The following is a 22940-nucleotide window of genomic DNA, read 5'->3' on the forward strand; positions in this document are numbered from 1 at the left end:
TCACATAAATTTGTCGTTCAATATATGTATATACAAACAATTTAAAAACTTCACATGGGCAATGTTAGCATACAGGGTTAAAAAATCAAAGTACGTAAGAATTAATTTCAGAAAAAGATTTAAAATAGTCAAACAGTCCGATTGAATAATTTTGACGTTTGTGGTGCAACGTGTTTACTAATTCATAATAGAAGTATATCATAAAGACATATAATAGAACAATATCATATTGACAGGACCTTTTAGAGTACAGAGTTACGTTATAAGAACCAAAGAAACACAAAAAGTCGCATATACAAAGCACACCAACAAAAAATGAAAGATAATACAAACACATTGACGGGACTTTTAAGTACCAAGCCACGTTAAATGGATATCACATAAAAACACTCCAACAGTAAAAGTAATATTAATAATAGAACAAAGACAAATGAAAGAACAAAACTCATCAGTGACGCTCGAATCAAAAATTGTCTAAAAAGCCAAATAAAGAATGCGTCTTCATGCATGTAAGGCATTCATTTCTCTACTTCGAGGATAGTTTCTAATGTCGTAGCTCTCTTCATTGGTTTGCTTTAAACAAATTTTAATGTGATAACAAATATAAGCCAGCCCATCGGTAATGGATAATAAAAAATAAAACACAAAATATTGATCATATAAGTTTTACCTTTTCGTCTTTAAAATAAATTTTCAGTTTAAGTAATCTAATACAACTATTTCAATTCTTCATCAGTTATAAAGTAAAATTATAAATATATGCAGTGCACAATTTGTGTATAATTATACTCTTTAACCATGTCATAATAACGGACCATGAAGAGTCATTTAAAAACATATTTGATATTTTGTTTTTGTTCAAAGCCGATTAAAATACACTCATTAAAAACCCATATAGTGTTTCAGCAAGCTAATTTTTTGAAATTTATTTAAGGTAAATTTATCTACCTTTACAAGACCTACATTACAGAAAACACTTTAGATTATTATGCAAAGTTATTTGAAAAGGAAATAATACAAAGTAATGTATAGTCGTGCAAATTAAATTATCAAGGTGAAACGTACCGTAATGACTATTTTTGCAGATATCTTCAAGTAAAAACGAAAGTAGGAACTACCGCGAAAGGAGAAATGGAATTCAATAGACAAATGTTACCTTAAATAAATTTACAAAACCAACTACTTAGTATTTTAAATCAAACTTGAAAGTTTTCTGCTGTCCAAATTTGTCAAATACAAAATCTCAAGAATGTACACATAACATCGATTTAAATGTAAAACGGAAAGGATTTGGAATTAATCTTAACCCAAGTGGATAATAAAAAACTGAAACAAGATACCATTTTCAAAACTTGAAACACCAGGCAAGTGTTTCTTCTACATTAGATTGTATTTGGAAGGCCATATTCATTACGAAGTCGATAATTAAATACTGTAAATTCGGAAAAGTTAAAAAAAAAAAAAAAAAAAAGCCAATTTACAATGGAGACGAAAAATACTAAAATATATTCGGAATTGAGTGCAAACTGACCATGCTATGGCAAAAACGAGGACGACGAAAAGACAAATTACAGTACACAAAATACAACGTTTATTACTAAAGACTTAAAAACAAGAATTCCGCAATCTCAGGAACCCCGGAAGGGTAACCAAAGTCTTCTTCTCTCCAATATGATAGTTTTGTTCATTTGCACAACATTATATACGTGTGTACGTTATTTTATTCAACACCATATTATCACAGGAAAAGGCTGTCTTTTTTACACTGTTTTAATGTCTTTTTTTTTTTATTAATATTGTATTTATATTGTATCATGATAGATTAAACTTAATCATTCATTGCATGTTTCCATGTTTTTGTTTAAATGTCAAAAACATTTTGACCGGGTTCAGCCATTTCAATCGATATTTGATAATATGTCAATTTATGTTGTAATGGTTCGCTACAGTCTTAGGTTATAGCGAAGGTTGATGTCTTTAATATGTTAACACCGCTGCATTTGTTTGAACCTCTCATACGTTAGGAACCTATTATTCAGTTGGTGTTGTTTATAAATATTTCTCAATGCTCGTTTTTTTTTATATAAAAATTAGACCGTTGGTTTTCCAGTTTCTATTGTTTACACATGTCTTTTTGGAGCCCGTTGCAACTTGCTGTTCGATGTGAGCAAAGGCCACGTTTGAAGGGTGTACTCTGACCTATAATTTGTAATATCAATGATGCCTTTTCACCCAATAACAAATATTTCAAGGAGTACTTACATCTCATATATCCCGGTGAACTGAAAATGACATTCTCACGCTTAACCATACATTGATGTCTTGCGCAAATGTTCTAGTGATGTCTCTACATTTAAAAAAATGTCTGTTCAATTGTTAACTTGCTATGTTTCTTGTTTTTGCCTTTGTAACTTGATTATGAATTTTCCAAAAGAAACAACAGACACGGCTTCCTCCACCTAGTTTCTAGACTATACCTCAAATTTGACATATTCGGTCATCTCATTAACAGATACTATGACAAACGAAACAATTTCAATTTTGCAATTATCAACTTATTTGGTATTTAAGAGCTTGCAGCTCTTACTCAAACTTTGTAAAACGTTTCAATTGTCTGAGTAGATAGTTGATGAACCTGGGATATGTCAAAGCACCTCTCGTCTTTTTTCTACATATACCTTTTTGATAAAATATTCTGTTTCAACTCCGCAAAAAATATACGATGGCCTTGAAGTATAGATTCTGGGTGCTGACGTTTTTTATGATCTTAATAACGTGTTGTTCTTATATTTGTATTTATGAGTATTAATTTTACTTTTTTCACTTTTATCAGTCTTATAAAACTAATCTTAAATTCTATCCTAATTCTATCTTATTTTTGGGAAATCTTATTAGTCAATTCAAAAGTGACGTCACTAAGTTAAGTGCGTTGATCACTTTGACTAACTCGGCTGATGTGCTGGTTTAAGTTGTTTCATGTAATGTATCCGTTTTTTATTATGTAGTTTGTCACCACTTCGGTTTTATCATGTATGTCTACTATATAAACATTTTATAAAATTTACAGTTTGCAAAAGTATGAATTATTCTGAATAATAAGGATGTTCTTATCCCAGGCAAAAACCTCAGCCATATTGGTCAAAATTGTTTGGAACTTTTGGTCTTCAGTGCTCTTCACCTTTGAACTTTTTTCATCTGAGCGTCCCTGGTTAGTCTTGTGTGGACGAAATGCACGCCTGGCGTATCATTTTTTTTAAAACCTGATACCTTTTGTTAGCTATTATTCGTGTCTTTCTCTGTCCTAATTTTGTCCCATTTATTTGAATTGTAGTCTTGTAATGTAATGTTGTCATTTTAATGTTATTTTAACATTGCCATTAAAGCGGGAGGTTTGGCATGCTACAAAACCAGTTTCAACCCACCATTATTTTTGCTTAAAATGTCCTGTACCAAGTCAGGAAAATGGCTAGTTATATTATAGTTCGTGTCTGTGTGTGTAACATTTTGATGTTGTGATTCTGTTGTGTCATAGTTCGTTTTAGTTTGTAACTCGGATTTGTTATTTTTCTCAATTGATTTTATGAATTTCGAACAGCGGTATAATACTGTTGCCTTTATTTACCAATTTTTAACTCTTGGGTATAAAGCTTCCTCGTAGGCAGTAACATGTAGCAATAAAATCGTGATAAAAATTAAAGAATTGGAATATCCTATGCACTTGGTGTATTTTAATGCATATGAAGGCGCTGCAGGATTCGGAAGCTGTATTTACATCTGTTGTCACACAATGTTGTTATTTACCGACTCTTATTGTCAATTTCTAGATTTAAGTCAAGACTAGGGACAAACTTGATTGTATCTGTTATATCCTTAATTAAAGATCAGTTTGATATACTAATCATGAAACTCGAATTATTTAGTTCAAACTTTAATGCTGTACTGGTTGCAACATTCGGACGTGAAATTCAACCTGCGATTCTATTTTTGATAACAAATGCAACTCATTTTAGGTTAAATAGAATTCTATCTGAATGTTTCTTTTGCTTAAATGCAATAAACCTTGAGGCATTCAGAAGTTCATTAAAATATCAATACATGTAGCCATAGAATTTTAAAAACAAGTATTGTTAAAAAGAGACAGAAGATACCAAAGAGACATTCAAACTTAAAAGTCAGAAATAAAGTAACAACACCATGGGATGAAAAGAAAAGGCATAATAGACAAACAACATTTACACAAACAAAAAACATTTAAACTAAAGACTAAGCAACACGAATCCCACATAAAACTGGTTGCTCCAGAAAGGTATGTAATTACTGCACCACATGTGGCATCCATTGTGTCACTCATGTTTGTACAAACCCGATGAGTCTTATCCAGCTAGTCACATTCGGATGAAATGGAAATGTAGTTATCACATATTTTCTTAAACTGCCGTAACAGGTTACTGACAATATGTCTAAGGATGAGTTACTTTGATTTAGGCTATCTAAACCATTGATACACGCTTGCATAGGATGTCCAATTGGTAAAGTGAACATAAAAGTATCAGATCGCCGTTCCTAGCAATAACTTGAAGACATTTATCATCATTTATAATCATATACATGATCCACTTTCTTCAAGTTTAAGCGACAAGTGGTTCAACTTATTTAAAATAAATGTTTTTACGATTAAAAGCAACATAACGGTTTGTTTCGGTCCAAGTTCAGTTTTTCACCTGACTTTTTACTATAAAAATAGTTTCCCTAACCAATTTTCACTTTAGGGTAAAACTAAAGTATGTTATTTATGCTTTCCGCTTCTTTGTGATATGAATCAAAGATGGTTTTTATGTTTATCCAACTATTCATAATTTTTGCAAGGTTTAGCGTTTGCATTTTCATAAGTTAAAATTTATGAAAAATTCTCAGACAATTCCTTCCTCTTGATAGTTCTTTCCACTACAGTTTTATGATAAATCTATTCTGAGATTTTTTTCATTTTCTTTTGAACAATCTTGCTTTAACTGTGTCCTATAATTTGCATTTCAAAGACTAACCAGCTTGAAATGACCACTCGGTTCATAAAATATTAAGAATAATTTAGCAAGCATGAATTATATAAAAACAATAAAATGTGAATGATAGAACAGAACGTACAATGATATATATGCAAACAAAAATAAAATATAATATATACAAGAAACATAAACAGTTATTATGCAACATTTGGCGACCAATTGATGTATGTTAGGAATGGAATATCTTTTTATATCTGCTGATTTCTCATTAAAGTTATCTTGATTGAAAATCTTGCACGAATTTTCATTTTCATTTTGAACATAATCCGAATGTGATCGGGCAGATTGTTCTTGTCAGCAACGGCAAGATTTGTTTAATTTTCAGCCGCGCAAGATAACCTTAGCTTGCTACCGATAATAGAATAAATAATATTAGGCGGAAGCTAAATCTTATGCAAATTTGAAGAACCGACAATGAAAATAAAATTGTTAAGTATGGCCAAGCTAATCAACTTACATAGTTTATAAAATCATTATTGCTTAATTTATATCATGTTTCAATTATTCAAAGCATTGTGATACATCAATGATAATTAAATATGAAGGTAGTTACAAGCGGTTCTAATAGGATGAAGAGCTGAAAAAAGCCCTTAAATGATAATAAAGTGTTATTTGGTGTAGAACAGTAATTTGAACTTCGAACAGATGTTACCAGAACGTTTTTAAAAATTATGAGTAGTATTCATCATTTTATTTATAACCGCATCGAAGCAATTGATTCGGCTGCATGCTAATTACATCTCTTTTTCGAACAAATGATACCGTTCGAGATCTTTCCATATATCCATTTCACCTATTGAGGTTCGAAAGGGAAAACAAAGTCCGATATCATTGTTGTAAAGACCATTTGTTGCTAACATTCACTCGATTGTTCCCTAGATGATTGTTGTTTAATTGGCATTCATACAACATGTTCTTATACTCATGTTACGATAATTATTGAAGAAAGGCATGTGCTAAGGTTCATAAGAAATAGTGGACAAATATACACTACAGAAACTGGAAAAATAAAAGTAAATTGTAAAAGTAAAAGTATTTCAAGTTTCGATTTGTTTTACCTGCAATAAGATCACAGAAGATGGACAAATAGACTAAGAACATTGTTTTAGATTGCTCAACAACAGAACAGCTGGTATTTTTTTTTTAGGAATACGTGGATTGTATTTTTAAAAGTCAGACTTTTTTTCATCTTTTGTTGAATTGATCAATTTTAAAAAAATTCATTTTTCATCATCTTCTGTAATTGATGACCACAGACTCAACAAACTTAAAGATATACTAGTTACATCAAAAGTAAAACAATATAAGACTTAAACAACAATAGGTTATTTAATTTAAGGAAACTTCCCAATTACCAGCAAGTCTTTCAGAACAGGGCATTTGTAAAACAACAGAATAACCCTAGAATTGCATCAAGTTTTAGAGGCATATTATATCTGTTTGTATTAAAAATGCGATAAATAGCAAAAGTTTCTTAACAACATCCTATTACATATGTATGGCGGCATGCGCCTAAATGATCAATTGTTTTTTCTATTAAAATGTTTCATGAATATATAACATATATAAAAAAATTTACAACGCTCATCAGAATGTCTTTATATTCATGAATTATATGTACTAGTGTATGCAACCGAAGAGCATACAACATAATATATATAACTTGGTCTCGGACTCGGACTCAATCATTTATGCCCATGCTCATCCACCTACAACTGGCTAATTCAAAGAACAAGATGTGATATGGGTGTCAGGGGTACGACTTTTAATCCATGTCACAATGTGTAAAAATTAAACAATTGTAGGTCAAATTACAACGAAAAGCAAACTATAAAGGGGACTAAAAAAAAACAGTGTAAAACAATAACGGTATAATCTATATGACACACAAACGAGAAACGTGAAACACATATTTAGCACATCAACTGATAAAAACTACTGAGAAACAGGATCCTTATTAAGGACCGGTGCAAAAGAATGTAGCGGGTTTAAACATGTTTACAGGCGCCTTCCATTCATCCTTACTTGATACAGTAGTGCAACAATACAACATAGAAAAACACGCTATAAAATACCAAATGAAGTTGCTTACAAAAAGACATATTTACCAAAACAAGTGAAAACAGTGAACGAATAAATAAAATCTATAACACAATATAAATTCATTATAAACAATAAAATAGGGGGCAAAACAGCGTTAAATATAAACACGAGCACAGGTAAGTTTTGATTTAAAATATTGTTAGGAATATGAAAATGATTACTCTGATAGAAAGATGTTATGATCTTATCCGACTGTGAAACTTTTCATTTCTGCTATTTTGTTTAAAAAAAGGAAACTGTATTTCTGAAATCTGTATCAATTTTTTTTTTTTTTTTTGACTTATTGACACATTTAGTCATTTAGAAGTCCCATCATGAGAAATACAAAATGAAAGTTGGATATAAATATATACACTTTACAATTTATGTTATGCTTAAACCCTCATTTGTTGTTAGAAGATGAATAATAGAATGTCTAACTCTAAGCATCAACATGATCAATGAATTGAACAATTCGTGTGTTTGTCTGATCTGGGGAAAAAGCAGTACATTAACATCTAGTTAGTTATTTTATATATAACTGCACGAAATCCTGATTTGGTACCAGAACCATCAGTAGTAAATAATATTGTCATATATCTGCCTGTGGATGTTAATTCCAACGGATAAATTGTTCCTGTGTAGTTAGCTAAAGAACCACATGTAGTTGACTGTCCATTATATATCTTGAATGAAAAAAAATATATACGAGGACCAGTAAACGTTATCATTTGATTTCATTTTTGATTTTTTAACCCTTTATGCTAAAATTGTCTATGTGAAATTTTAAAATTGTTTGTATGTACATTGAACGACAAATATATGTGACGTACAAAATTTTCTGACGTCAGACTCGCGAATCAATGAATGTGTTTGTAGATAGATGTTTTTGAGTTCTGTTAAATTGTCCCTTCTAAAATTGTTACACGATGACGACTGCTGTACCCATATTTTGACTATTTTATTTATGTGTCTGTTTAGTTCACGCATCATTGTAAATACAACGGAATTTGATGAGACTGTCATCAAAGTGAGAGGGTTAGCGCTTTAAAACCAGGTTTAATCCACCATTTTCTACATTTGAAAATGCCTGTACCAAGTCAGGAATATGACAGTTCTTGTCCATTTGTTTTTGATGTGTTTTTTTATTTGATTTTGCCATGTGATTATGGACTTTCCGAATTGATTTCCTCTGAGTTCAGTATTTTTGTGAATTTTACTTTTTGTAATTTAATCAAAATCCAGTGAAACAGATTAAATAGTTATCAAAGGTACCAGGATTATAATTTTGTACGCCAGACGCGCGTTTCGTCCACATAAGACTCATCAGTGACGCTCATATCAAAATATTTATAAAGCCAAACAAGTACAAAGTTGAAGAGCATTGAGGATCCAAAATTCCGAAAAGTTGTGCCAAATACGGCTAAGGTAATCTTTGCCTGGAATAAGAAAATCCTTAGTTTTTAAAAAAAAAATAAAATAAAAATAAAAATAGCTAATGCAGCAAAGATAATAAAGTCCATTTGTTGTAGTTATTTTGTGATATTAATATGCATACGACTGTCATACAAAAGAAAAGTTACACTTGATATAAAAGCAGGTTTAGTCCATCAGTTTCTACATAATGAAATGCATGCATCAATTCAGGAATATGACAGTTATTTTACTTTTTATTGTCATATGTGTTTTGTTACATATCCATGTATATCTTATTTACTTAAACCAAAACTTTTTTTTAATTGTCTCACTCTCTGTTCTCTAGGGACTAATTATACGTAAAAGATAATCATACAGGAAATGTTTGGCTCATCCTTGAAGGTCGTACGATGATCTGTAGGTATTTACAAATCAAACGATATTTCGGATCACGAATATCTTTTACTAGCTGAATAACGTTTTTACACAGACACAGTTCGTAATTCTATTAAGCTGTTTTGTGTACTGTCCTTAAATTCATTTTAGTTATTCGTTGTTATTCTGCGGTTATCATGTCGAAATGTACTATTATCTTATTTATTAGTGTATCTAGCTGTCTTCCGAGTTCTTGCATTTATTTGTTCTGTATTCCCGTCATGAGATGTTGTCATTTTAACGGTATATTAAACATAGCCAAAAAGCACGGCGGTTTGGCTAGCCACATAACCAGGATCAACCCACCTTTTTGTTAAAATGTCATGTACCATGTCAGCAATATGGTAGTTGTTATCTAATAATTCATGTATATATTCGTTGCATTGTTGTTTGTTTTTTGTGCACTTCAGTGTTCTGTTGTTTCGTTTATTCCCTTTAATAGTTGGTGTGTTAAGCTCGGTTTTATTTTGTAACATCGTTAAATTATATCATGTTTTAATCCTTTATGATAGACATTCTGAGTATCAACGACCGAAGAAATGAAAATCAATGTTATCTAGCATTAGAAAAACAATAAAATACACATATCGGATAAATTTAAAAGAAAACATGTGCGGAAACATTTCTCACACAGACGAAGATGTCAGTGAATACTTAAGATACATCTTTGTTTCTTAATTATATAACTTGCATTACACTTTTCATTTTTTTATGTATATGTTTTTACTGAGAAAGAGAGTTGTTCGATGTCAAATGTTTTTTTAAAGTTTTTTCATATTTTGTTAATGATTGATTTTAGATATGGGAAAAATATTCAGCGATTGTTTTTCCTATTTTATTTTCGTATTTTAAAAAGCAGGATATATTTCAAATCATCCATCTGTTACGATTTCATCGATGACCAAACCTACATTAAATCTTACATATATAATATATTTTGCATTAAAAACAAAACGTTTGACGGATAAAGTAACAAAAAAAGATGAGGTTGTTCCTTTCAGTACTTTAAAAGCTTTGATGATACCGGTAACCGGTAAACGTAAGTTTCATGCATATTATTTAAACTATTGAGTTGGTTTTGCAAAAACACATTGTATTCATTGTTCCCTTCATTTTAATACTGTGTTGAATGGTGTTATGAAAAGATGCATGTTAAGATTGATAATACTATCGTTATATTGTGGAAAGATGTATTATAGAGCAAGTAACTTACTTTTACAAAATCATATGTATTCTCAAGTTCAAACTGAGTAAACGTTATTCGGACAGTGTTTGAAAGTCCAACATCAATATTCCATTGTCTACGCAAGTTGTCATCGTAGTTTGACGGATATCCAGGAGATGTTATTATTTGATGTAATACATCTGTATGTGAAAAATATAAGGTGTTAATAGACACAACGCTGACGTATACTAGAGGGAAAAAAACATATTCTCTAGTCTTAAGGAGTGTTTTTTTTTTTATTTGCAATCAGTATTTTTATGGCTTTTTTTTCCTGAAAAAAGGGCATCGCAGCTGAAACATCATACATGAATGACGGTTCATCATACGGTCATATATTATACATATTTATACCGCTGTGGATGTTTTTGGCGTTAATTCCACTCAAGATAATGTTGATATTGTTCTTAAAGTTGATAGTGTAGATCACTTTAATCTTCGTTTTCATTAATCGGTGTTTTTTTGGTTTCGTATGCATTTCTACTTCTATCTTTCTTTTTTAATTATTATTTTTTGTGTTCTACTCACCTTGACAACGACTTCCTTTGGTTTTATTTGAACAGTAACAGGTATAAGTATTACAAGATGCTCTACATGAACCCAAATTGAAACAGGGATTTGAAAAGCATGGTCCAATTTCTGAAATTTTACGAATATATAATATCCAAAATAAATCTCCATATTATCTGCAAGATACTTTTTTTTTGTCTGTGATGTCAAGTTATAATTGTTATTAACGATTGCCACATGTGGAGTAGGATCTGCTTACCCTTCTGGATAACCCCCAGCTTTAGGTGGGGTTCGTATTGCCTAGTCTTAAGTTTTCTATGTTGTTTCATGTGTACTATTATTTGTCTGGTTGTCTTTATAATTATTAACCATAGCGTTGTCATTGTATATTCGATCTATGAGTTGTACGGTCTCTCTAGTATCTTCCGTCCCTCTTTTAAAGAACTGCGTGGACATTTATAAAAAAAAAATCAAAATGTACATATATCATCCTTTCAACATTAATGACTCTTTAGATTAGTTTATTGACAACTTTATTTTATGTATAAGAAAATGCGGAATATACCAAACTCTGAAATTAAAAATAAAACTTACAATGCCATTGCAAAAAAACGAAAAACAACAAAAAGACAAAAAAGTCTTTAAGACGTAACCTCGAAAAGAAAACTTAGCAACACCACCCAAAACAGTGATCTCTGGTCTCTACTTTCTAGAGAGTCGATCATGTAAGTACAAAATTTATTATCTGGCTAATTCTGTTTGTCAGTTAAATGGGGGGAAATGTATTTTAGTAACTTCAATTGGAACATATCTTTAGTCATCTGTGAAACAGAAATTTCATTTGAATCGTCAAATTTACAATCTTTCAAATTCAATGCGAAATGATTCCTTTAAACTAAATAGCTGATTTTCGAATAAATATTTCATTTAAAAATTTGTAATCAGCGCTGAATCCACATTTTTCAGAGCCATTTCATTTGATATTTAATAGTGTGTCCTTCTATGTTGTGATCTTACACTCTTGTTTCAGATGGGAGTTGGTACCTAATAAAAAGTTTAAACCCGATGCATTTTTTTCACCTGCCAGTGTCATATGTTTAGTAGTTGTCGTTTGTTGATGTGTTTGAGAAGTATTTCTCGTTTCTCGTTTTTATTTAGAATAGACCGTTTGTTTTCCCGTTTGAATGATTTATACCACTAGTAATTGTTTTTGTTTGGCCTTTCAAAGCGTGCTGTTCCGTGTGAGCCAATGCTTCGTGGTAAGAAAGGACTTTAATCTAAAATCGTTTACTTTTACATATTGAGATTTGGATGGATAAATGTCTCATTGGCTCTCTTATCATATCTTCTTATATCTATTGAAAGCTCTAATAAAGCTTTTTTTCAAAATAATCTAAATTTCTAAAAGGAATAACTGCTTAAAAATGGTTGATCGGCAATGATTTTTGGAATCATTCGACACATTGCAGAAATTAACGTTTGGTATGTTCATGATAATAATTCTGGAAAGAATTGTACCCATGGGAGAGCTTACAAGGACTGACAGATGGGCGTATAGACATAAGCAAGTTCAGAACTTCTTTTAAAAAACCTTATTTGCACATTTTAACAAGCTTGTCTGAGATATTGCTTCTGAAACCTTTACACGTTTTATCGCTTCAGAAACTTTTACCGTTTTCACACCGGCGTCCGGAAAACCCAGAATCACATGCACAGTGAAATGTGCCATTCAACACCTCACACGAGCCTCTGTTCAAGCAGTTAAATCCAGTACAAGGTGTGACTGAAATTTCAAGTGTTTGTCATATTTATAGAAAAATATTAAAACAGATTTCATTATGTTAATTTATAACATTTGTAGTATTTAATTAAATTTAAAAATAACATAGAATAAAAAATTTGGTATCATGACTCAGTACACATTTTTGATATGAACGTTTGGTTCAATTGTCTTGAAAATAATGCTTAGAGTACTGATAAAAATCCATGTCGTCACATATTTCGTTATTTATCGAATATTCCATCACGTGTAGGTATAAAGTTTTGTTACATTTGTGACAAGTCAGGATTATGACAGCTTTTTATTTCTCCGATTGATGTGTTTGACTTTCCGTTTTGAATTTTTTTCGGAATTCGGTATTTTTGTGATTTTACTTTTTTCATCCCGATGAGCGCACCAACGTGAGACATAACATCAATGAAAATTTAGTAGCTACACTTTCAAACATCGAAGATTCGTCGTTGGATGCTATACATATTGCAAGTCAGATAGATTAATCAAAACACTAGATTACAGGAAGTTGCATTAGATCAGGCGAACCATGGAAAACGTGGCTTTACTTACGTGTGTATTATTTAAGGATAAAACGTAAACTAGATGAAATCCTATGGTGTAGCTTTCAATTGGATATTGCTCAAGAATGGTATCGCTGCGAAAACATGCTAACAACCTAATTCAAGATAGTTCTACCAAAATGTTTCGTTTCAATAATAGTACGGGTTGTTTTTGCAGTATTCTCTTGTTTCTTTGTATTTCATTAATATTCCTTTAAACAAAGAATAAAAACAAAAAGGATTTCACAGAGACGTCCAGATTCGCATGAACAGTGAAACATTGCATTCAACATCTCACATGAGCCTCCGTTCAAACAGTTAATTCCAGTACAAGGTGTCACTTCAATTCAAAATGTTTGTCATAGATTTAAATAAAAATCAAAAACAGATTGTTATTGATCATTTCTAGTATTTCATTAATTTAAAAAAAAAAACCGTAGAATTAAGAAAATTATATCATCACATCAGTTTACATTTTAAAACACGCCAGTCTAGAAAGTATTGGTAAATATGCTGATATGATATCAGGCCGTTACATTGTTCGTTGTCATTCGAAGATTCTGCCATGGAGACAATATGTGTGTGAACTTTGTATCCGAGGAGCCCATCGACGCGATATGTATAAAATTAATGAATGTATAGTAACTACTCTTTCTCAAGATTCTTTTAAATTAACACTACATTTTATCTTCCTTAATGATATCTAATGTTTACCTTCACACAGATGTCCAGAAAACCCAGGTTTGCATGAGCAGTGAAACATTTCATCCAACACTTCACATGAGCCTCCGTTCAAACAAGTACGTCCAGTACAAGGTGTCACTGAAATTCAAAATGTTTTTCATATTATTAATTTACTGGAAAAATTAAAAACAGATTCGATTGAATATTTATTTCATTAAACTGGAAAAACAAAGACTTAAAAATTTGATATTATGACATCAGCTTACATTTTAAAATTGAAGTTTGGTTTAATTGTTTTGAAAGTAATGGTCAATATGCTGATATCATATAAGACCGTTACATAGTTTGTTGTCTATCGCAGATTATGTCATAGGTGGACAAAGGTTGATGGCATTTATAGCCAAGGAGCGTAGTGACGCAAGATATATAACATCTATGACAACACAGTCGCTACCCCTTCAAAAACCGAAGTTAGGTTGAATGATGTGATAAAGATAATATTTCAGTTCAACAAAAGATTACTAGAATTCATGTTTAGTAGCACGAACTTTTGAAGATACTTGGGAGAAACTGTATTGTTTTACCGTAGTTTAATATATTTATAGGTATTGTTCAATAACGAAGAAAACACAAACACCATTGCATCCCCTTTAAGGTTTTCTTTAATTTTTACACATTATCAAAACCAACTAATTTATGTTTAATTTAGAACGCAAAATGTTTTGTTTCAGCCGATTCCGGTATTCTATAAGCTTGTTTGTTTTTTCTCTATTATTTTACACTAATATAGCAATATAATATTCTAACGTTAAAGCGATATGAAACTTCAAATTGAAAAAAAATATGCATATGTTTTTGTTTTTATAACTAAATGGCTAGTTTTTTAATTGTAAAACTAACCATGACTCGTGTACAAACACTTTTTTTTTAAAGTCTTACATTAGTTCAAACTTATAAGACATTTCCTTTTTTACTTGTTGGCTTCCAGACAACAATTCGCCTACATGTTTTTCGTATTCAGTTACCTAGCTAGGTCTGACCATTCTCATAATTATCCGGGGATCGCAGTTACGCAAGTGCAAAGTGGAAAACAAAATTGGCAGAAAAAGTCAAGAAACGTAAACATCGCTCCGTCACCGAACTAAACTATATTTTATTGTATACGTGCTTATCTGAATATACATGTTTCTTTGTTGATTGTTTACAAAGGTGACAATCGGTAAACTTCGGCTTTAAACACGACCATTTTTGAGCTGACATATTTTCACAACACTGAACAAGTGAATACTTGTTTACGATTATACAAAATAGATACGTATAAAAAGATAAAATCGTACACAGAGGTTTATAATATATACATGCATCAATTCAAGAATTGCATTACCATCAATTTTTACCTGACATCGTTTCATATGACTTTAATGATGTTTGATGCTTACCTTCACAGAGACTTCCAGAAAAGCCGGATTCGCATAAACAGTGAAATGTGCCATTTAACACCCCACATGAGCCTCCGTTCAAACACTTCAGTCCAGTACAAGGTGTCACTGAAATTTGCGCAACACAAATTAATTGACATAATAGTTATTCTGAACATAATATACCTATATGGCGTTTTTTTTTTCTTTCAGAACGATAGGTTATTCTTTCGAAGAATCAATTCATGCGATAACATGTTTCATAGAAATATGCTCTAAGGCATAAAATAATGACCTGTGTGAGGTCATTATTTTCCCTGAAACAAAGGCAAACTAAAATTCACCTCTAAATTATATTCGTCTGATATTGTTTTGTTGACGATTTGGAAATTTATTTTTTTAAGTTCAATCTATAATATGTGTTAATAAAATCGTCATTGCCTGCATTTTAATTTTAGAAATCAAATAGTGTGAATTTTTGTTAATTTATCGCTACAATAGAGACATTATTACATGATCCTGATGTAGGGGTATACATTGATGATAAAGTAAAGATGTAAAGATTATTTAGAATAAACACATGTTCCTGACATGGAAAAATGAATAATGAAAATATCAAACTTAGAAGGTAAGAAAAGGAGTTAGATGGAACACGCAAATTAAACCGAGTGCTACCGTGTTTTGTGTAACAATAAAGAATCTTGGTACCCGGGATGCGTCCTAGCCGGTATGTTGTTTATCGTGCATAAGAATATTAAATCAATTAGAGGTTATATGAATTATTTAATTTTCAATAGAGATTAATTTTTAGAACTATAAAATACAAGGTGATAGCCAGAATTTTAGTACATACAAAGAATTTCAAACTGCTCAAGTTTTAAATCAAATCAGCTCAGTGTTCATCAAAATATATATTTCTCAAATTTATAACATACAATATGTATGCGATAAAATCACCGCCGATCAATGTTATAGGAACTAACTTTTTCCAAAATAAATAAATGGGAACTAAAACAAGTACTACTACTGCAGCTAACATTTTGAACCACCTTCACAATTTTTACGAACAGTTCAGCTATATAGTACAGTTGATATCATTGACACGAAAATCAGTTCTGAAAACAGGGATGACAGCATACTAGTACATATTTAATCATACTCACTATTTGATTTGTTTTCAGACAATATATCTTTTGTGATAATGAATGTCACGCCATTTGATGCTACTAATATGATCACGAAGCCACTTATTAAAAACATAAACCGCAAATGCGCGTGCTTCTTTTTACTCCGACTATTATCCTCTTTTATTGACTGAATCTTTGGAATATTATCTGGTATTTTGACATCAGGTTGTTTTGTATTGGCGATCGCGGAAACTTCCTCATAATCATATTGATTTCCTGTATCGAAACATTCAATGTACACATCATCATCTGTTGTCCCGTCAACGAAGATATTGTTATGATATATGTTTGGTTCTGTTTTCGACATCTTGTTCAATTAAACAATTTTACAAAGCTGTTATTATGTTGGTTTAAAAGGAAATATCATATCTTCCTTCAATCTTCTCTTGTTAAAATCTACAATTTCAATAATAACGATATCAAAGATGAAATAATATAAGTATTTTTGTTCAAATGGTTATAAATTATCAACCTAACCACACATTTAAACCAAAAATCTGAAGATTAAAATATAATTCTAAAACAACAGCTAAAATAAGCATTAATTTCTAATACAGCTTCGAGTGTTTCTTATTCATAAACTTTATATCAATTTATTTCGCAGTCAAATTCGTTATGCATTGAGTTGTTTTCGCTATCTTCCTGCCGTCTACTTCTACGGGCTGGTAAAAAAAAAAACTGTTACGAACGTTGTCTATGTTGGTTGCATTTGATGAATGTCCGATTGGAATTTTCGAAAAGACCATTTAAATATCTCGCAATTCCTCCCAGCCTACCCTCTTTGCGGAAAATTCTTATCCATATATACACGAAGTATTTTCAATAGAGCGTTAAGCACAAATAAAATTGCAGTCATTTATGTATTCAACAAATTGCTGGATTTCTGTTTAATGTTAAGAATTTCGGAAATAGCAAATTTTACTACTTGAGTACCAAGTTGTTAGGTTTCCGAGTGTTCAGTCGTAGAGCTGTCAAGGGATGAAAATATTTATAAATACCTTAGTTTACCAATAGGTCAACTTTTCATCATGATTGTCACCTTAGATTTTGTCAGATTTTCTGTCGTGTAATGTTGTCATTTTAATGTCATAATTAACACTGCCATTAAAGCGGGAGGTTTGGCATGCCACAAAACCAGGTTCAACCCACCAAGTCAGGAAAATGGCCATTGTTACATTATAGTTCGTTTCTGTGTTTGTTATATTTCGTAGTTCTCTTATATTTGATATGTTTTCCTCAGTTTTAGTTTGTAACCCGGATTTGATTTTTGTCTATCGATTTATGAATTTTGAACAGCGGTATACTACTGTTGCCTTTATTGATACGGGTAAGCTGGTTCATATTGCATTTCGGTGTTCCGAATATTTTGAACATCTTCACGTTCATTTTCATAACGTTCTAATTCATGTATCATGTAATCATTTTTTATTTAATCATAAATATCGTAATCTAAGTGTACTTTTGTAAGGCATTTTCTCTCATCCTTTGCGTGGACAACAAAGGGAAAAGTAATAATGTGTTAATGATATCAAACCTCACTGCATTACCAATTGTATTTGACTTATTCTTATTGTTACACAAAAATGTACTTGAAAGATACTTTTGAATATAGCATATTTATTAAGTCAACTTCTGTAACCAAGTGAAACCAATGAGCATTAAGATTTGAATTGTTTTGTCATTAATTTATCAAAGCCATATCGACGTGTTAGACTAATTTTTCAAACGAAATATAAGTAAAGGCATTCAAAGAAGCAAAATCAATTGTTATTTTACCTACTGTTACCAGTATAAGACTACAAAATGTCACGTTGTGATAAGTCATTAATCATCTTTTTTGTTTGAACTTCCGGGTTCCTTGTGACATACATTTTTACAGTATCAACCAATTTCTCTTATGATGTAAAAATAAAAATAACGAACGTACAAAATAACTTGGCTTATTAAGTTCATAGCTGTGAGCATCACATCTACTTATCTGCTGATGTATTTCAGTTTACTGGTTGGTACATTAATTCACATCACTTGTGGGAACAATCACGGTCAATATATCATAGATGCATCCTTTATTTTTCAAAACATTCAGTGTATAATATATTCTCTGTTTTTTAGGTATACTTGTTTGATTAGGAAAAGAAAGCCTTGTATTCAAGTTTCAGATCCGTCCGTTAAAGTCCGTTTGTACTGTTGACAAGTGTTTTAGCAGTAATTTACCACCTCTTTTCATGTGACCATAAGTAGGGGCAGATTTTAACAAGTGTTTTCCTTCTTTTAAACGGGATGTTTCCACTACTCTGTTACTTTTGATATATATATACTAAAGATAAGTTATATTTAGCCATTATACAGTAATAATATTAAAAAGCGTATATAGTTAATCAGTAAAATAAATCAGAAACAAAGTTTTCCTTGATCTTATTTTCAAACAATATCGGAAGAGTGCAAAGTAAATCCATTTGTATTTCTAGTACAAATCGGGGATCATATTCATACATTGAGGTATCTGTTCTTTTCCTGAGTGACATGTAATAGTTGACACTGGATTTTAAATACACTCCATTATTTTTGTAGAATTATTGGAGATGATGTAAATGATTCTGCGTAAAATCTTGTTTATATCCATCAAATGTTTGAACACTTCAGAGTCAGCTGCTTATTCCGATAAGACTCATAGTTTTACTTATATTCCTAGTCATGGTATAGAACCACTAATAAGGACCCGTTTGGAAAGAACATACAAGAAAGTAGTACATATTTGAAACAAAACGGTTCCTACGCATAACTGTTAACTTGTCAAAAGGGTCAATTATTTGGCAGTGCTGGTATCAAATGACAGCGTGGGGACTTGCAATCACTCGTAAACCCTTGTATTGTTGAAAGATTCTTTTAAATAATAAAAATAATATACAAAATTATGATAGAAAGACACATTTTCCCTGTTGTTTAGATCGGACGTACCTGTTTTTGTACTATCTTACTTCCGGGGCCCAGTTTGCTGTAATATGCAATTAAAGGTATGTTGAATGTATGAAGTATGTTCAGCAGCAGTCAGGATAAGGTATAATTTTAACATAACATGACTGCCACTTTATTTGAACTTAAAAACAAAGTAGCCATTAATGCTTGAAAGTGTAATTTAACACAGGAAGCCATCCGGCTATGTGTGTAATTTTTCAAAACTTGTGACATATATAATTTCTTATTCAGGGAAGGCAATTAATTCTGACTTATAGGACCATAAGTAAAACTATTGATGAGAAAAAAATATATTCATTATTTTGTTAATCAAGTATATTGTTTCCGAATCCTTATGTATCACTGTATTTCATGTACATGATTTCATGAAATAAAATATGTTTTAAGTAAGTATACTAGTAGTCAGAGTTATTATATTTAGTTATCAAAGGTACCAGACTTAAAATGTAGGACGCCAGACGCGTGTTTCGTCTTTATCAGACTCATCAGTGACGCTCATATGAAAATAGTTATAAAGTTATAAAGCCAAACAAGTACAAAGTTGAAGAGCATTGAGGATTCACAATTCCAAAAATTTTTGCCAAATACGGCTAAGGTAATCTATGCCTGGGATAAGAAAATCCTTAGTTTTTCGAAAAATTAAAAGTTTTGTTAACAGGAAATTTATATTATAAAAGACAAAGAATTTTTAGTTATCCGGAGTCTTGCGGAATTGCGGTATTAAATGTTAGGTGATGTACTTGAAAGATACTTTTAAATATAGCATATTTATTAAGTCAACTTCTGTAACCAAGTGAAACAAATGAGCATTAATATTTGAATTGTTTTGTCATTAATTTATCAAAGCCATATCGACGTGTTAGACTAATTTTTCAAACGAAATATAAGTAAGTGCATTCAAAGAAGCAAAATCAATTGTTATTTTACCTACTGTTACCAGTATAAGACTACAAAATGTCACGTTGTGATAAGTCATTAATCATCTTTTTTGTTTGAACTTCCGGGTTCCTTGTGACATACATTTTTACAGTATCAACCAATTTCTCTTATGATGTAAAAATAAAAATAAAGAACTTACAAAATAACTTGGCTTATTAAGTTCATAGCTGTGAGCATCACATCTACTGATCTGCTGGTGTATTTCAGTTTACTGGTTGGTACATTAATTCACATCACTTGTGGGAACAATCACGTTTAATATATCATAGATGCACCTTTTATTTTTCTAAAAATTCAGTGTATAATATATTCTCTGTTTTTTTAGGTATACTTGTTTAATAAGGAACAAAAAAGCTTTGTATTCAAGTTTCAGATCCGTCCGTTAAAGTCCGTTTGTACTGTAAACAAGTGTTTTAGCAGTAATTTCCCACCTCTTTTCATGTGACCATAAGTAGGGAAAGATTTTAACAAGTGTTTTCCTTCTTTTAAACGGGATGTTTCCACTACCATGTTACTTTTGATATATATATACTAAAGATAAGTTATATTTAGCCATTATACAGTAATAATATTAAAAAGCGTATATAGTTAATCAGTAAAATAAATCAGAAACAAAGTTTTCCTTGATCTTATTTTCAAACAATATCGGAAGAATGCAAAGTAAATCCATTTGTATTTCTAGTACAAATCGGGGATCATATTCATACATTGAGGTATATGTTCTTTTCCTGATTGACATGTAATAGTTGACACTGGATTTTAAATACAATCCATTATTTTTGTAGAATTATTAGGGATGATGTAAATGATTCTGCGTAAAATCTTGTTTATATCCATCAAATGTTTGAATACTTCAGAGTCAGCTGCTTATTCCGATAAGACTCATGTCACTACCAAATGTGTCTTCGTCTGTGTTCAGAATATTTTTAACGTCTACACGTTCATTTTAACAAATTCAATTATCATTTCATCAATGTTTTAATCGTAAATACCTAAATCAAAATGTTCCTTTGTAAGGCATTTCCTCTCATCCTCTGTGAGGACGACAAAGGGAAGTACTTTTAAGTTTAACTTGTTTTCAAACTTGGATATATTTACAAATTAAAGCAATATAAAAATCGGTGTATGCACACATCTCGCTTTTAGTTGTGGACCATTAAATCATCAGCTTGGTTGTAGTCAGTGCTTTGCTTTTGACAAGTTTGATAAATTTCATTCTGAAACTTTATGTTTATAAATTACATATGAAGATAGATTCAAACGTCATCAAGAGTTTGTATTTACCTTAGATGAATTTGTCTTTTATTCTTAATTCACGTTCGGTTCATATTGCTTTTTATGTGTTTCAATTCATTTACATCAATTTGCTCGTTTCTTGAATTCAATGCATATTACATGTACAGTGTATCGTGATTAATGTTGATAAAAAGATATTTAAGAAAACTATCATAACTATCACATGAGTTGCAGAAATTACTTAACATGAAACTAGTGTTAAAAATAATTTGTTCTCTAAATTGATTTCAGCATTTTTATTATTACTCTTACAATATAATTATCATTTTAACTAATTTCAGTATAAAAATGAATATTGATTTTCTGTATCGAAACATTCCTCGTACACATTATCATCTGTTGTTCCTTCTGTCAACGAAGATATTGTTATCATATATGTTTGGTTCTGTTTTCTAAATCTTGTTCAATTAAACAATTTTACAAAGCTGTTATATCCATGTTGGTTTAAAAGTAAAAATCATATCTTCCCTTAATCTTTTCTTGTTAAAATCTAACGTTTCAATAATAACGATATCAAATATGAAATAATATATGTATTTTTGTTCAAATGGTTGTAAATTTTTAACCTAACCACACATTTCAACCAAATATCTGTAGATTTAAATATAATTCAGCTAAAACAAGCATTAATTTTCTAATACAGCTTCGAGTGTTGCTTATTCATAAACTTTATATCAATTTATTTCGCAGTTAAATTCGTTATGCATTGAGTTGTTTTCGCTATCTTCTTACCGTCTACTTCTACGGACTGGTAAAAAAAACTGCTACGAACGTTGTCTATGTTGGTTGCATTTGATAAATGTCCGATTGGATTGGGGGAAATTTGAAACTGTGAGCCTTATTCAAGTATAATACCCCTTGTTTGTTGCATCTACCTGTATATAAGCTAAATATATGATCTAATTTTCGAAAAGACCATTTAAATATCTCGCAATTCCTCCCAGCCTACCCTCTTTGCGGAAAATGCTTATCCATATATACACGAAGTTTTTTCAATACAGCGTTAAGCACAAATAAAATTGCAGTCAATTATGTATTGAACAAATTGCTGGATTTCTGTTTAATGTGAAGAATTTTGTAAATAAAAAATTTTACTACTTAGGATTCGTTAATGTTCTTTGAGTACCAAGTTGTTGGGTTTCCGAGTGTTCAGTCGTAGGGCTAACAAGGGATGAAAATATTTATAAATACCTTAGTTTACTAATAGGTCAACTTTTCATCATGATTGTCATCTTAGATTTTGTCAGATTTTCTGTCGTGTAATGATGTCATTTTAATGTTATAATTAACACTGCCATTAAAGCGGGAGGTTTGGCATGCCACAAAACCAGGTTCAACCCACCAAGTCAGGAAAATGGCCATTGTTACATTATAGTTC

At 30.9% G+C, this 22940-nt stretch overlaps 1 protein-coding gene across 3 annotated transcripts; it reads right to left on the reverse strand.

Moving 5' to 3' along the window:
• Nucleotides 1-6378: 6378 nt before the first annotated feature.
• Nucleotides 6379-20837, reverse strand: LOC143047560 (uncharacterized). Of its 3 annotated transcripts, XM_076220640.1 has the most exons (9): nucleotides 20406-20837; nucleotides 19310-19346; nucleotides 16328-16747; nucleotides 15186-15293; nucleotides 13777-13884; nucleotides 12401-12511; nucleotides 10747-10857; nucleotides 10210-10361; nucleotides 6379-7831 (listed from the first exon to the last, which is right to left on the reverse strand). In XM_076220640.1, the coding sequence occupies exons 3-9, from the start codon at nucleotides 16656-16658 to the stop codon at nucleotides 7664-7666; spliced, it is 1089 nt and encodes a 362-aa protein (XP_076076755.1). In that variant the 5' UTR covers nucleotides 16659-16747; nucleotides 19310-19346; nucleotides 20406-20837; the 3' UTR covers nucleotides 6379-7663. The 3 variants fall into 3 exon arrangements, with proteins under 3 accessions (XP_076076755.1, XP_076076756.1, XP_076076754.1); XM_076220641.1 differs by lacking the exon at nucleotides 19310-19346; XM_076220639.1 differs by lacking the exons at nucleotides 19310-19346; nucleotides 20406-20837 and adding an exon at nucleotides 18279-18609.
• Nucleotides 20838-22940: the final 2103 nt, after the last annotated feature.

Source organism: Mytilus galloprovincialis, chromosome 10 (genome assembly GCF_965363235.1).
Source record: "Mytilus galloprovincialis chromosome 10, xbMytGall1.hap1.1, whole genome shotgun sequence".
Classification (NCBI taxonomy): Eukaryota; Metazoa; Mollusca; class Bivalvia; order Mytilida; family Mytilidae; genus Mytilus; species Mytilus galloprovincialis.